This window comes from Ranitomeya imitator, chromosome 3, assembly GCF_032444005.1.
Source record: "Ranitomeya imitator isolate aRanImi1 chromosome 3, aRanImi1.pri, whole genome shotgun sequence".
NCBI classification, from domain to species: Eukaryota; Metazoa; Chordata; class Amphibia; order Anura; family Dendrobatidae; genus Ranitomeya; species Ranitomeya imitator.
Window position 1 is genome coordinate 763,502,432 of NC_091284.1, and position 17,272 is coordinate 763,519,703.

The 17,272-nt window shown below is 44.5% G+C and overlaps 1 protein-coding gene across 1 annotated transcript in view; it reads right to left on the reverse strand.

The window, feature by feature from the left end:
* Positions 1 to 17,272, reverse strand: part of MTUS2 (microtubule associated scaffold protein 2) — a 957,846-nt gene that overhangs the window by 24,113 nt on the left and 916,461 nt on the right. Inside the window, exons 11-12 of the mRNA XM_069759018.1 lie at positions 9,165 to 9,238; positions 7,972 to 8,070 (exon numbers count right to left, since the gene is read on the reverse strand). Coding sequence (XP_069615119.1) covers positions 7,972 to 8,070; positions 9,165 to 9,238 — 173 coding nt within the window. The remainder of the gene's footprint in view (positions 1 to 7,971; positions 8,071 to 9,164; positions 9,239 to 17,272) is intronic.

The following is a 17,272-nucleotide window of genomic DNA, read 5'->3' on the forward strand; positions in this document are numbered from 1 at the left end:
TTCTTGGCCCCACATGGTATTATGAGCCCACACTCAGAATAATGACCTCCAACAGTGCTCATACAGATCAATGGTCCCCCAGAGTATGATGCCCCCACTCGGAATCATGGTTCTCACTCAGTAAGATGGCCCCTACACAGTATGATGGCACCAGTGTCATATTAGGAAAAAAAGCAGCCCTGGCACAAAAAACCCCACAAACTACAATCCCCCACATTTCCCTAAGCGCAATGAAATGTTAAGCAAATTTTACTTTACTCAGTTATTCCCCACACCAATCTCCAGTATGGAAGTTATATCCTAGGGAATAACGTCCCAAAAGCTGGGGGTTTGACCACTGGGACCCCACCGATCGCGACAGCAGGGGTTCTGAAGAGCCACGTGTGAATGGAGTGGATGTGCACATGTTCAACCACAGCTCCATTCACACAGGACTTCAGAGCCATGGTTATCCTATACAGTAGTTCTCGCAAGATAATGAGGACCCTTGACGCGGGTTGTGAGCTTGTGTATTTTGGCCAAAATAGTGACAAATATCTCATTTATTATTTACATCTTTTTTGCATATTTTTTTGCAGGGTGCGGCTGGGTCTTTCCAGCGGTGGCTGGGTGATGTGGGGTGTCTAGCCTGTGGGTGCACATATGGTATTGGCAGCCCACCTGATGTAATAGTAGGGGCAGGGCCGTATTTGCCACTAGGCACTTGAGGGCATGTGCCTAGGGCGGGACAATGCGGGGGTGGCACCTGAGCAAGGTTTTTTTAAAAAATTTTTATTTAAGTCCTGGGTCACCTCCCGACCGACCGCCCCCCAGCCCTTCCCCCAGCCGCCCGCCTGCACGCCTGCCTGACTCCCACCCTCCTTGAAGACATCCTACTCACCCTGCTCCAGCGATGCCTGGTCTCAGCGTCTGCAGCTCGTCCTGAGTGAGCGGTCACATGGTACCGCTCATTAAGGTAATGAATATGCGCATATTCATGCCCTTAATGAGCGGTACCACATGATCGCTCACTCAGGAAGAAGGTGCTGCGCCGGGAGTCGGGATAGAGCCAGAGGAATGTTCGGCGGCGCGGCATGGGAAAGGTGAGTATGAGGGACAGAGGGGACAGGGGACGGGGGAGATGAAGGAGGACAGTAAGCCGAGCCATGCAAGATGGGAGCAGGAGCGTTGAGAGATGAGCCATGCATACAAGGGGGGGGAAATATGAGCCATGCATCCAGGAGGGGGGGAATATGAGCCATGCATACAAGGGGGGGAATATGAGCCATGCATACAAGGGGGGGGGGATATGAGCCATGCATCCAGGAGGGGGGGAATATGAGCCATGCATCCAGGAGGGGGGGGAATATGAGCCATGCATACAGGAGGGGGGGAATATGAGCCATGCATCCAGGAGAGGGGGGGGGATATGAGCCATGCATACAAGGGGGGGATATGAGCCATGCATCCAGGAGGGGGGGAATATGAGCCATGCATACAGGAGGGGGGGAATATGAGCCATGCATACAGGAGGGGGGAATATGAGCCATGCATACAGGAGGTGGGGGAATATGAGCCATGCATACAGGAGGGGGAGGGGAATATGAGCCATGCATACAGGAGGAGGAGGGGAATATGAGCCATGCATACAGGAGGGGGCGAATATGAGCCATGCATACAAGGGGGGGAATATGAGCCATGCATACAGGAGGGGAGGATATGAGCCATGCATACAGGAGGGGGGATATGAGCCATGCATACAGGAGGGGGGGAATATGAGCCATGCATATGGGATGGGAGGGAGATGAGCCATGCATACAGGAGGGGGAATATGAGCCATGCATACAAGATGGGAGGGGGCATTATACAGTATTGAGCATCATGTGGGGTCATTATGCAGTATGGAGCATCATGCGTGGCCATTATACAGTATGGAGCATCATGTGTGGCCATTATACAGTATGGAGCATCATGTATGGCCATTATACAGTATGGAGCATCATGTGTGGCCAATATACACTATGGAGCATCATGTGTGGCCATTATACAGTATTGAGCATCATGTGGGATCATTATACAGTATGGAGAACTGTGTGTGGCCATTATACAGTATGGAGCATCATGTGTGGCCATTATACAGTATGGAGCATCATGTGTGGCCATTATACAGTATGGAGCATCATGTGTGGCCATTATAAAGTATGGGGCATCATGTGTGGCCATTATACAGTATGGAGCATCATGTGTGGCCATTATACAGTATGGAGCATCATGTGTGGCCATTATACACTATGGAGCATCATGTGTGGCCATTATACAGTACTGAGCATCATGTGGGATCATTATACAGTATGGAGAACTGTGTGTGGTCATTATACAGTATTGAGCATCATGTGTGGCCATTATACAGTATGGAGCATCATGTGTGGCCATTATACAGTATTGAGCATCATGTGTGGCCATTATACAGTATGGAGCACTGTGTGGCCATATTTTTTTGTTATAATTATTGTATATGAAACAGTGTGATCAGCAGTGCTAAATGGGTGTGGTTGGGACTTGGATATGGGTGTGACTAGTTGTGAAATGGGTGTGGTCAGAGGCATGGCCTAAAATTTGCCGCCGCAGCGCACTAGTGGGAATCAGACCCTCAGCAGCTGGAAAGTTAGCCCCTTTCTCATGCTAGGGTATAAATTCCTGTAAACATGTTGTCACTTGTTATTACAGTATTTATAGGAAATTCACTGAGACTACTGTATACATCATATAGGATACATCAATACACCATGACACAAAGTCACAGCTGCTTCTACGGTGGAGGTCGGATTCAGAGGTTTGGAAGAGTATGCAACACTTACTTGGTGGTGATTGCTGATGATCTTTGTCTTCCTTATTCTCAGGTCATGTTGTACTGCTTCTGTCAGGCTTTTGAGTGCATGGGGAGTACAAACTATGGAAGCACGGTTGGTGTTTTTTTTTCTCCCGGTTGCTACAGATAGCAGAAAAAAACCACCTGGGGTCAGCAAAGGTGGCAGTAGCCGTGTGCAGTCCACTGTGTGTTCAAGAAACACAGCTCACAGGGTATACCGCAACAGGAGGGGAGCCAGAAGACCGCAGCATCTGATTTGTCCTACTCCTGCACTAATTAGAATCACTTCCCCTTCATATTAAACGGTGCAGGTTTCTTTTAGCAGTGCAGGAGTTAATCTGTTTAGTTGAGAGCTCCTGTAAGCTTTCCTGCATTAAGGCTCTTAGCCCTTCACTGTTAGCCACTTCCCTCTCCTATGTAATCTGGGCCCTGTCTAGAACTCATTGCCAGAGCTAGCATATTCTGCATGGTTGGAGATGGTAGTTGGTGGTTGTTTTTTGAGAAGACCTTTGGTGGATTTATCTGAGACTGTTGCTAGGTTTTGGGTGTGTGCTAATCCCCTTCTTCTCCTACTTTGTTTGTCCCATCCTCCACTACCCGTGTATACTTCTGTTGTTTGTGTGAGTATATTTGTATGATTGATATTTTACTTTATCCCTGTATGTGTTACCTTGTTAGTCTGGTTGGTGTGTTATGGTACACTGCTACTCACCTGTTCCTTGGATGGTGGAGGGGTACAGAATGAGGGCAGATTCAGGAGCTAAGGCAAGGTACATGGTCTCGGCGTCTTATCCATCAGAAGTAATCTATGGAACTGGGCAAGCTAGAGCACCCCTGTCATTAAGATACCATCACACTAAGCGACGCTGCAGTGATACCCACAACGATGTCGATCGCTGCAGCGTCGCTGTTTGGTCGCTGGAGAGCTGTCACACAGACAGCTCTCCAGCGACCAACGATCCTGAAGTCCTTGGGTAACCAGGGTAAACATCGGGTTACTAAGCGCAGGGCCGCGCTTAGTAACCCGATGTTTACCCTGGTTACCGTTGTAAATGTAAAAAAACAAACACTACATACTTACATTCCCAGTGTCTGGTCATGTCCCTCGCCTTCAGCTTCCAGCACTGACTGAGCGCCGGCCGTAAAGTACAGCGGTGATGTCACCGCTGTGCTCTGCTTTACGGCTGGCCGGCACTCACCAGTCAGTGCGGGAAGCTGAAGGCGAGGGACATGACCAGACACCGGGAATGTAAGTATGTAGTGTTTGTTTTTTTACATTTACAATGGTAACCAGGGTAAACATCGGGTTACTAAGCGCGGCCCTGCGCTTAGTAACCCGATGTTTACCATGGTTACCAGTGACGACATCGCTGAATCGGCGTCACACACGCAGATTCAGCGATGTCAGCGGGAGATCCAGCGACAAAATAAAGTTCTGGACTTTCCCCAGCGACCAACGATCTCCCAGCAGGGGCCTGATCGTTGGTCGCTGTCACACATAACGATTTAGTTAACGATATCGTTGCTACGTCACAAAAAGCAACGATATCGTTAACGATATCGTTATGTGTGAAGGTACCTTTAGGCTCAGGGAAGAAGCCCATGGTCCCAATGAATGAGCTCAGCTAATACTGCAGAGGCATATCTGCTTCAGTTAGCAGAATCAGTGATTGCTTTGTTTAGATCAGTGGTGCAACTATGCCACTGGTCCAAACTGTCAGTCAGTACAGGGGCACAGTCTCCCCAGCAGACTGGAAGCTGGGACGAAGAGACACAGTGTGGTCCTCATGATAGCAAATGATTACACCTCTTTAATAAGGCTGGCATTTCAAATGTATTAAAGGAGTTTTCTCAGGGTATTAAATTTGTAGAATTACCTAGACAGGATGCTCACCTCCCTCTCATTCCGTGTCAGCTCCTGTCTGAGATGCTGTTATCAGTCTTGCATATTCACTATTTATTTATTAAATCTATTGTTATCTAGCGCCATGATATTCTGCAGTGCTTTACAGCCATTATCATCACTGTGTCCACCGGAGCTCACAATCAAAGTTCCCTATCAGTACATTTTTCACATATTGGAGTAAACCATAGTACCCGGAGGAAACTCACGTAAACACAGGGAGAATTTTAACCCCGGACCCCAGTGATGCAAAGCAACACTGCTAAGCACTTTATAGCTCCAGCCTCCATCATTGGCAGTTTTCAAGCAGTTTTCCTGATCAAGGTTTTCAATTTCACCAGCCATGGGATTCTTCAAAAGTATATTATCTATATATGTCAATATAGTGATGACAGTGTATGCTTCAAAACAATGACAGGACATTAATGTGTCACAGTAGCAGGGGGAGTTGCTCACTAGAACTGTCACTCAAGGAGGAATGACTGTCACCTACCCCAGCAACTATAAAGTAAAGAGACTACAGAGCTGTGTGCTGTTCAAGACAACTTGAGAGGTTCATACCCCTTAATAAACATAACAGAGCGGCAAACACCTCTTCTGATCGGCGGTGAAATCATCCCTGCCGGTCAGAGAGCCGTGGTTCCTACCCTGTCAAAAGACAGCGTGATTGCGCAGCTATAATCGGAGGTATAAAGTTTACCTCCAGTCACTGGTGTCAGCTGATGAGACTACCGCTCTCATCTGCCGACGCCTGCTGCCGCTAATAACAGAGAAAGCAGGAGTGGCTGATGGGAATATTCACCAGCTGGCTCCTGTGCTGTAAATAAATTATTTAAAAAAAAATATGGCGTTGATTTCCCCGTATTTTTGATAACCAGCCAGGCAAAACTCACAGCTGGGGGCTGCAACCCTCAGCTGTCAGCTTCAGCAAGGCTGGTTATCAAGAATAGACTGGTCCCCATGTTGTATATTTAAATTATTTAAATTAATTTAAAAAAATGGCGTGGGGTCCCCCCCATTTTTGACAACCAGCCTTGCTAAAGCTGACAACTGTGGGCTGGTATTCTCAGGCTGGTAAGGTGCCATGGTTATTGGCACCCCCCAGCCTAAAAATATCAGCCCGCAGCCGTCCAGAAAATGCACATCAATTCTGGAACTCGGCCTGGATCTTCCTACTTGCCCTGTAGTGGAGTTCATATTTGTGGGGTTGAGGTAATCTCTGTATTGTTTGGTGACATCAAGCCCACGGCTTAGTAAGACGCCTATCCATTATTAATCCTATAGTTGTACGGTAAATAAAGACACAGCCAGAATAAAGTCCTTTATTGGAAATAAAACAAAACACACAGTTATACTTACCTAATGCCTAATTCCACTGAATCCCCGTCTCCTGTAGGAAAACAAAAATAAAAAACAACAATATCCCTCACCTGTCAGTCGTTCTGTCCCACGCTGTAATCCATGTCTGGGAAATAAACAGTTTTCAACCTGGACAGTGCCAAGATGTGACCGTCCAGACAGAGGACCACTGGTGACTGAACTGCTGCAAGTGCAGCCTCAGTGACCAGCGGTGACATCATCGACGTTACCTCCAGTCACTGAGACTGCAGCGTTACCAGCCGGGTTGTACTTTGGTGACCTCGGTGAGATTCCCGCTAGCACCGTGAGCGCCGAACTTGAACAGTAATACGGACTTCCTCGTGAAGTCCGTGTTCAGTGTCTGTGCCCGAACACTAGGTGTTCAGTGCGTACGCCGAACTTTACTGTTTAGGTTCACCCATCTCTAGTCGCCAGCACCGAAACAGGCAAGAAGAGGCAGTGGGGTGACCAGATTGAGAAGACTGGAAATTGTTTCGCAGAGCACCGACATTTGTGAATTTCTCCATCGACGAGTTAGGTGTACCCCAGTCTGGGACTTTTTTTTAAAGAGAGCTCTGAGACAAAAAAATTATTTGCAATCTGTGTCATGCCAAGATCAGCAGGGCCCTGACCACTAAGAGCCCAACCACTACCAGCATGATCACGCACATGTCATATAAGCAATATGCTGAAAAAAAGAATGGACAGCACCTCCAGTTACATGTACAGTGGGTACGGAAAGTATTCAGACACCTTTACATTTAAAATTTTTTCACTCTCTTTGTTTCATTGCAGCCATTTGGTAAATTCAAAAAAGTTGATTTTTTTCTCATTAATGTACACTCTGCACCCTGTACTTATGGCAGCAGCCGTCCCTTAGTACTCAGTCCCCAGCCGTTACTATATCTCCCGGTATGGCGTCCCTGCCTTGTACCAGCACATGTTCATAAACATCACTTATTGCAAATTAATTATGCAATTAATTATGTAAAAATTATACAATATGATTCTCTGGGTTTTTTTTTTAGATTCTGTCCCTCACAGTTGAAGTGTACCTATGATAAAAATTACAGTCCTCTCCATTCTTTGTAGGTGGGAAAACATGGAAAACCGTAGTGTATCAAATACTAATTTTCCCCAATTTATGTTGGTACTATTACTATACAGGGCACAGAAGAGGCATTGTTACTGTCTGGGACACTGTTAATTGCACTATATGGTTTGTGGTGAATGGTGGAGGGTGCTGGAAAGTAGTCAGCCAAAGAAGTCTGCAGGGACGAGTTATGCATGGAAGAAGAAGTAATGGTGGTTGGGGCTGAATGGAAAGAAAAGGGAAAATGAAGGACTACGATCAGCGAGAATGTTATTGGTGATAACCTGTACGGTGTACACATATTTGGCCTGCTGAGCTCTGGAAATGTTGGTCCTGTATTAAATCTTGATTTCCTTCAGGCAGGGTAATATTAGTAATAGAGACCCCCATCTGGGGCTCGGGGGTAAGGACAGCATGGCCCAGTGGGCTTTCATATGTCACGGCTGAATTTCAGTTTCTGTTATTTCATAATATGTAGATGTATAGAGGAGCGCTCTAATTCTGATTTTCAAGAAACCTTATAACTCTGGTTGCATGAAGTCACCACTAGGAGAAGCCATCGACAGAGATTAATACACGCAGCAATGAAACCTTTATGTGTTTGAATGCAGAACGTTCCCCACAGTGACAGCTGTAGATGGCCGCCTGGTCTTGATAGTTTAGACAATTAAGAGAATCAGTTTAGTGCAGAACCTCCATAATAATACAGCGCTACGGCAGTTGTGAGCACTATTTGTATCCAGTAACGGACAAGGACCCTGAGGTTACCTCTAGCTGTTCATTAGTGCTTTTCATTAACGCCTCTTCAAACATTTTGGCCCGATCTCTTAGTGAATGATTCTGGAACGTCAAGGTGTCAACTTGGTCCTGAATAATAAATGAAGGAAAAAGTGTTGATGAAAAACAATATAATGTCCAAGAGAGACTGAATATTTATAAAAGATAGCAAGCAATGTTTTTCTAATCCTGGAAAGCTCCTTTAAAGGGGCATTATCAAGATTCAAAGCTGGTCCCAATCTGTAGGGTAGGGAATACCTTTCTAATTACTGGGGTCCCAAGAAACAGGGTTCTGACGAGCTTCGTGTAAATTAAGAGGTGCTCGATGATGTACTCTGCCCCTCTGTTTATTCTTTATGGGACCGCCAGAGATAGCCAAGCGCTGCACTCAGCCGGTCTTTGGTCTGGGGCCTGTATTTAAGGGGTCGGGATAGATGTTTATTTAGGGTCTGGTATGTGGCGCCTCTTTTAGGGGTGTGCTGTATGCTGCATGGCAGAAGCATATTGTCACGGGGTTACCATGACAGTGTGGAGCCAGAAGACTGCAGCGTCTGATTGCTCCAGCGCTGAGAAGAAGCACTTCTCCTTCATTTTTTTGGTGTTTATTCCTTCTGGCAGAACAGGGATTAATCGGCCATGTTGGAAATCTCTGAGCTCGGTTAGCCACTCTTTTCCCCTTTATAATCTGGGCTCTGTTGCTAATCCTTGTCAGAGATAGAATTTGCTGCATGGCTAACTTAGGGAGAGGTATTCATATGAGAAGGAGAGTTGGAGGAGTTATCTGTGACTTTTGCTTGGTTTGTATGTGTGGTAACTCCTTATCCTTCTCTATTTTGGTTTATTCCCCTGCCTCCAGGCCCCGATGCATTCCTCTGTTATTTGTGAGGGAATATTTTGTATGCCTGAAGTTTTCTGTTAACTCTTGTTTGCGTTGACTTTTTTGTTAGGTTGGTGTACTACGGTGCACAGTAGTGCCCCTCTTCCCCTCTTCTCTGGGTGGGGGAAGAGAACAGATAGAAGGTTAACTTAGGTGATAAGGCAAGGGTGGAGGCCCCAGCATCTTCACCTTCAGAAGTATGCCGGGGTAAAAGGGCGAGCTAGGGCGCCCCCTAGTGTTAGGGACAGGGAAGGAGGCCCGGGTCATCAAACAGCTGTGTCATGACACATATGTACCAAAATATTACCTGTAATGATAGTTTTAATTTTTCAAAGCCATCTTCTAACATTTTCTTTTCCAGCTCATGACCTTCTTTCAATTCTAACAAAAAAGAGTGAACACAAAACAAGCATAAGAACATAATAATCAGGCAGCTAAATTAATATACAGCAAATTGGAAATGGGAGGACATAAATATTTTCCCCAGACAATATACAGACGGCTCAATAAATGATAAGCCAGCCCCTATTACTTTCAGAAAAGATCAAAACTGAAATTCGAAGGCATGTGCAGATCTATAAAAAAAAATTAGAATCAGACTGAATTAAATTGCTTGGTGGCACAATCGAAGGAGAAATTTGTTGTTTAGCTCTCAGGACAGGAGCGTTGTTTTTAAAATTAAAGTTTGAAAACACTGTAATACTTGTTTTCTCCTCAAGAGGGCGAAAAAACAAAAGCATTTACAGTATGCGCGTAGGTGAGCTACGAAAAAAAGGGCCACATACACAACACATATTTAGGCCATGCAATAATACTGAGGCAAACTGGTCTTTTATGACAAAATTAGCCAACAACTTTGATCGGTGCTAGAAATTAGAAAGTTATATCCCAATGATCACATCCAGGGGTTCATTATTGAGCAATTGCATGGATAAAATCCTACTAAGGCCCTGATTCACCACTTGTGATTTCTTTAAGTCTTTTTTTTTTTTTGTCTTGTATTATTCGTTGACATTTTTTGTGACAAATTGTTCAAAATGGTGCATGCAATTCATGAATTTGGTGCAAAAATTTTTTTGAAAGTTTTTATTTTTCCCTTTGAGCAGTATCTGCAACTTTTCTAGCGCCAAAAATCACATATCCTTTAAAAAGTTGCACATTTGTCTAAAAAAAAAAATGTGCCAAATTGAAAACTCTGCCAGAAACTTTACTCCAGGCAGAGATGGGAGTGGGATGCGACCCCAAAAATTCATAATTTGATAACAGTCGCATTTGATGGATCTGTCTAAAACATCTGAATAAGCAAACTTGTCAAGAAGTAATCAAAAAAGACTTGAAAAAAAAAATCTTCAAATGTGTAGCAAAACATATAGAGAAAAAAACGCAAATACTAAAGCCACTAAGAAGGAGAAAATTGCTCAAATAAACTGGAGAAGTAGCAATGATGAATTGGAACCTACAGTGGCTTGCGAAAGTATTCACCCTCCTTTGCTGCATTTTTTGTGTTTTGCTACCTCACATCCTGTAATTTCACAGTTTTTTTAGGGTTTGCATCAGTTCATGTAAAGAACATGCCTACAACTGTGAACATTCAGTTTTCTTTTCATTGTGAAGCAAACAAAAAATAGGACAATATTACTGAAAACTTCAGTGTGCAAAACTATTCACCCACCTAAAGTCAGTATTTTGTAGAGCCTCCTTTTGCGGCAATTACAGCTGCAAGTCACTTTGGATAAGTCTTTAGGAGCTTTCCACATTTTGCCATTGGGATTTTTGCCCCTTCCTCAAGGCAAAACTGCTCCAGCTCCTTCAAATTAGATGTTTTCCTCTGGCAAACAGCGATCTTCAAGTCTGACCACAGATTCTTAATTGGATTAAGGTCTGGGCTTTGACTAAGGGTACCGTCACACAGTGGCATTTTGATCGCTACGATGGCACGATCCGTGACGCTCCAGCATCGTAACAATATCGCTCCAGCGTCGTAGACTGCTGTCACACTTTGCAATGTACGACGCTGGAGCGATAATTTCATGACGTATGTGCGATGTAGAAGCCGTTGGTTGCTATGCGCACATCGTATACAATATCGTGCACACCTTTGTTACACCATGCGATCATGCCGCCACAGCGGGACACTAGACGACGAAAGAAAGTTTCAAACGATCTGCTACGACGTACGATTCTCAGCGGGGTCCCTGATCGCAGGAGCGTGTCAGACACAGCGAGATCGCTGGAACGTCACGGATATATCGCTGGAACGTAACGAATCGTGCCATCGTAGCGATCAAAATGCCACTGTGTGACGGTAGATTAAGGCTACTTTCACACTAGCGTCGTACTCGGCCCATCGCAGTACGTCAGGCCGAGGTACCGACGCTAGCAGTGAATGCGCCGTACAACGGGGGCAGGGGATGCATTTTTCCAGCGCATCCGCTGCCACATTGTGAGGTGCGGTGAAGGTGGGGGAGGAGTCCCGGCCGCGCATGCGCGGTCTGAAATGGCGGACCGCCGGAAGCAAAAAACGTTACATGTAACGTTTTTTGCTCCCGGCGGTCCGCCACAACACGGCGCACGACGGTTGCGACGTTTGTCAATGCGTAGCAATGCGTAGCTAATGTTAGTCTATGGGGCAAAAACGCATCCTGCAGAGAACTTTGCAGGATGCGTTTTTTCCCCTAAATGACGCATTGCGACGTATTGAAAAAAACGCTAGTGTGAAAGTAGCCTAAGCCACTCCAAATCATTTACATGTTTCCCCTTAGGGTATGTGCACACGTCAGGATTTCTTGCAGAAATTTTCCTGACAAAAACCGGACATTTCTGCCAGAAATCCGCATGCTTTTTTTCCCCCGCGTTTTTTGACGTGTTTTTGACGCGTTTTTGGTGTGTTTTTTGTGCGTTTTTTCCCAAATATATAGAATAGCGGGAAAAACGCAGAAAATCCGCAAAATTAATGAACATGCTGCTTTTTTTTACCGCGATGCGTTTTTTTCGCGGAAAAAAATGCATCATGTGCACAAAACATGCAGAATGCATTCGAAATGATAGGATGCATAATGTATGTGTTTTTATAGCGTTTTTACCACGAAAAAACGCAAAAAAAACCTGAACGTGTGCACATAGCCTAAACCACTCGAGTGCGGATTCAGCAGTATGTTTTGGGTCATTGTCTTGAGGGAAGGCGAACCTCTGTCCCAGTCTTAAATTACTGACAGACTGAAACAGGTTTCGCCCAAGAATATCCCTGTACTTCACACCATCCATACATGCATCTTCCCCTCGACTCGGACCCTTTTCCCTGTCCCTGTTGCCAAAAAAACTCCACACAGCATGATGCTGCCATCACCTTTTTTCACTGGGAGGATTGTGTTCTTGGGGTGATCAGCTGTGCTGTGTTGTGTTGGAGCCATCCGTAGTGTTTACCTTGGAGGCAAAAAACTTCCATTTTGGCCTCATCTGACCACAGCATCTTCCTCCATACATTTGGAGAGTGTCCCACATGGCTTTTGGCAAACTAAAAAGAGATTGGGATATTTTTTATTACCCAAACCTGACTTGTTCTTCTCAACAATTGTGGTCCTGACTTATTTGGAGATCTCCTTGGTCTTCATGGTGTTGTTTGGTTAGTGGTTAGGGATGAGCAAACCGAATTGGAAAGTTTGGGGTTGATAACCGGTACCGAACCCCAAATACTAATCTCTTACCGTACATCCGTGTTACTATTCGGATTCAGCATCCTAATAAAGCTTGGTACAGCCAGTCTACAAGCTTTAAGACTGTGTGCACCTCCAGCCCTATCAAAGCCATGCCAAGTAATGACCCCTTCCCAGCCTAATAAGAGCAACCCTCAGCCGCCCCAAAAACGGTGCATCCGTTAGATGCGCCAAGTCTGGTGCTTATATTCGGAACTTCCCGATTGCTCTGGTGCATTGGCAATCAGAGTAAGGAGATTGGGGGTTGATGTCAGCTGTGTAATTTCCGCTGACATCAAGCCCAAGGCAGAAAAAACACACAGAAATAAAATCTTAATTTTAAAAAAACCCTCCCCAACAATTCCCCTCTTTCACCCATTTATAAAAAATAAATAAATAAAATAATCCACAACACCATAATCCGAAGCACCATAGACTTGAGCAGCAGCCACTGCCAGGTTTCACTCTGAACTCCGCGAGACCCGGCCGCTGTGAACTGAAGTGATGTCAGTAAAGTTACCTCAGTTCACAGCTCATCATACTGCCACTGCCATTGTGAAAATGGACACCTGTGAACTGAGGTAACCTTACTGACATCTCCTCAGTTCATAGCGAATTAGTCTCAGAGATGGAAGCGTGAGACCCGGCAGTGGCTACTGCTATAGTCTATGGAGCTTCGTTCTCTGAATTGAGCTCCATACACTTGATGAAGAAGACTGGGATCATCATATGACCTCCATTTGGATTGCTGTGGACTGGTATGGATTATTTATGTTTTTAATAAATGGGTGAAAGAGGGAAAATGTCGGAGAGTAATTTTTTCAAATAAAGAACTTAAGGCATAAGCAAAGCATACATCTGGGGGCTGATATTTATAAGCTGCAAAAGTCCATGAATATTGTCTCTTTTCCACCATAATAAGACCAGATCACAGCTGTCTGCTTTCCCTTGGCTGATTATTAAAAATAGGGGGGACCGAAAGTCTTTTTTTTATTGTATTTATTAATTAACAAGTACAGTAAAATAAACCCCCAAGGCACTTCTCCACTCCTCCAATTGGACCTTCACCTCCTGGTTCAAGATTATTATTATTTTTTATTTTATGTTATTTTAAGTAATTTTCCTATCCACATTTGCTTGCAGGGCAATTGTCCTGTTCTTACCCTCATTTTGCTTCCTTTTTTTAGCCCCCTAGCCCTTACTACAACCACTTTAGAGCCATTTTGCAGCACCAAAGCTTGGGTCGCCATTGACTTACAGGTCCTTCTCAAAAAATTAGCATATAGTGTTACATTTCATTATTTACCATAATGTAATGATTACAATTAAACTTTCATATATTATAGATTCATTATCCACCAACTGAAATTTGTCAGGTCTTTTATTGTTTTAATACTGATGATTTTGGCATACAACTCCTGATAACCCCAAAAACCTGTCTCAATAAATTAGCATATCAAGAAAAGGTTCTCTAAACGACCTATTACCCTAATCTTCTGAATCAACTAATTAACTCTAAACACATGCAAAAGATACCTGAGGCTTTTATAAACTCCCTGCCTGGTTCATTACTCAAAACCCCCATCATGGGTAAGACTAGCGACCTGACAGATGTCAAGAAGGCCATCATTGACACCCTCAAGCAAGAGGGTAAGACCCAGAAAGAAATTTCTCAACAAATAGGCTGTTCCCAGAGTGCTGTATCAAGGCACCTCAATGGTAAGTCTGTTGGAAGGAAACAATGTGGCAGAAAACGCTGTACAACGAGAAGAGGAGACCGGACCCTGAGGAAGATTGTGGAGAAGGACCGATTCCAGACCTTGGGGAACCTGAGGAAGCAGTGGACTGAGTCTGGTGTGGAAACATCCAGAGCCACCGTGCACAGGCGTGTGCAGGAAATGGGCTACAGGTGCCGCATTCCCCAGGTAAAGCCACTTTTGAGCTACAGAGAAGCAGCACTGGACTGTTGCTAAGTGGTCCCAAGTACTTTTTTCTGAAGAAAGCAAATTTTGCATGTCATTCGGAAATCAAGGTGCCAGAGTCTGGAGGAAGACTGGGGAGAAGGAAATGCCAAAATGCCTGAAGTCCAGTGTCAAGTACCCACAGTCAGTGATGGTGTGGGGTGCCATGTCAGCTGCTGGTGTTGGTCCACTGTGTTTCATCAAGGGCAGGGTCAATGCAGCTAGCTATCAGGAGATTTTGGAGCACTTCATGCTTCCATCGGCTGAAATGCTTTATGGAGATGAAGATTTCATTTTTCAGCACGACCTGGCACCTGCTCACAGTGCCAAAACCACTGGTAAATGGTTTACTGACCATGGTATTACTGTGCTCAATTGGCCTGCCAACTCTCCTGACCTGAACCCCATAGAGAATCTGTGGGATATTGTGAAGAGAAAGTTGAGAGACGCAAGACCCAACACTCTGGATGAGCTTAAGGCCGCTATTGAAGCATCCTGGGCCTCCATAACATCTCAGCAGTGTCACAGGCTGATTGCCTCCATGCCACGCCGCATTGAAGCAGTCATTTCTGCCAAAGGATTCCCGACCAAGTATTGAGTGCATAACTGAACATTATTATTTGTTGGTTTTTTTGTTTGTTATTAAAAAACACTTTTATTTGATTGAATGGGTGAAATATGCTAATTTACTGAGACAGGTTTTTTGGGTTATCAGGAGTTGTATGCCAAAATCATCAGTATTAAAACAATAAAAGACCTGACAAATTTCAGTTGGTGGATAATGAATCTATTATATATGAAAGTTTAATTGTAATCATTACATTATGGTAAATAATGAAATTTAACACTATATGCTAATTTTTTGAGAAGGACCTGTATATGTGGTTCGGGCGTGGGGTCAAATTTGGGTCAAGTTCGGGTTCTTAAACCGAAGTTTAGACTCATGTTTGGCCGAAACCGCCGAACTGGAACTTCCAGGGGTAGGCTCAACTCTATTAGTGATGCCTCATGCTTAATGGTGTTGCAGCTTCTGTGGCTTTTCAGAAAAGGTAAAGTGTATATACTGACAGACATGTGACACTTAGATTGCACACTGGTGGACGTCATGTCGCTAAGCATGTGACATATGGAGGTAATGGCGTGCACCAGAAATTTGTATGGGCTTTATAGCAAAAGGGGTGAATACATATGCACATACCAATTTTTAATTATTTGATCCCATTAATTTAATTGATGCTTATATTTTTCCCACTTCACTTCTCCAACTGAAATTATTATTTAGTGCTGATGCATCACACACAAATTGGATTACAAAATTATTTAAACACAAGTTGTAATGTATCAAGATAGGTAAAAAGCCAAGGGGGTGAATACTTTTGAAAGCCACTGGAGGTGTATAAGTAAAGACAAAAATTAGGTCCCTTTCTGCAGCCGCTTAACATAACCAAATGCCTAAACACAGGTACTTGGGGAGCCTAGTAACATTCTCAAAATGTTTTCTACCATTAAGATCTGATTTCTGAACCTCTCAATATATCAAGAATAAGATCTGGGAAGGGAAAGGGTCTTATAAGAAGGCTTCCTTGCTACAAGACATATTTCTGTATAACTTTACATAAAAGTACAGAAAATACCTTACAAAATCGCTGTCTACGCGTTGTAGGGATTTCACTCACTCGGGTGCGACGTCTGAGACTCAGGAGGCACGTTTCTTGAAAAGTTCATAGGGTTTATTGCATCATAAACCACGTGGCGAAATAACAGAAAACAAATAGCCTTTGGCTCAGGAAAAGAAAAACAAATGTCCAGTCCTTCCGGCTCAGTCCTGGAGCCTTGACACACACAGGAGGGTTTCACCTCTTCACATATCTATCTGTGTTAAGCATTAGGCTTTCTTTTATATGTCTAACCACACCCAGAACCCATCACATGACCAGACATGTGGTTGTGACATCACCACAGGTCCTGAAACACATATAGGTAGCTATGGTTACATCACAGCAGCAAGCCATCTATAAGACACATATCTCCCATCGATTAGACATCCTTTAGCCACGCTACATACCTCCCCCCTCTGCCTAAAGCCGTGGGGCTTGGCACTTTCCCCCACTAGACAAGGGATTCTTGACAGGGCATCAGCATTACCGTGCAGCTTTCCGGCCCTATGTTCTACATGGAAACAGAAGTCCTGCAGGGCTAAGAACCAACGGGTGACCCTAGCATTTCTAGCCTTCGTTTCCCTCATCCACCTAAGTGGGGCACGGTCGGATATCAGTCTAAATTTACGTCCCAGCAAATAGTACCGTAATGTGTCGACTGCCCATTTTATGGCCAAGCACTCCTTTTCAACGACTGAGTAGTTCTTTTCAGACGAGGACAGCTTCCTACTCAGATAGAGAACAGGATGCTCCTCTCCATGTAGTTCTTGGGAAAGGACTGCTCCCACCCCAACATCTGAGGCATCTGTCTGAAGAATAAACTCTTTCTTGAAGTTTGGGGCCATCAGAACGGGTTGCTTACATAAAGCCTCTTTCATTTCTTGGAAGGCTGAATCTGTTTCTTCGGACCACTTAACCATTACTGATTTTGTCCCTTTTAGCAGGTCAGTCAGAGGCGCCGCCATTGTGGCGAAGTTTGGGATGAACCTCCTGTAATATCCCACGATTCCCAGGAAGGCTTTAACTTGCTTCTTGGAAACTGGTTTTGGCCATGTTTGAATTGCCTCCACTTTACTGATTTGGGGTTTTATTTCTCCATGACCC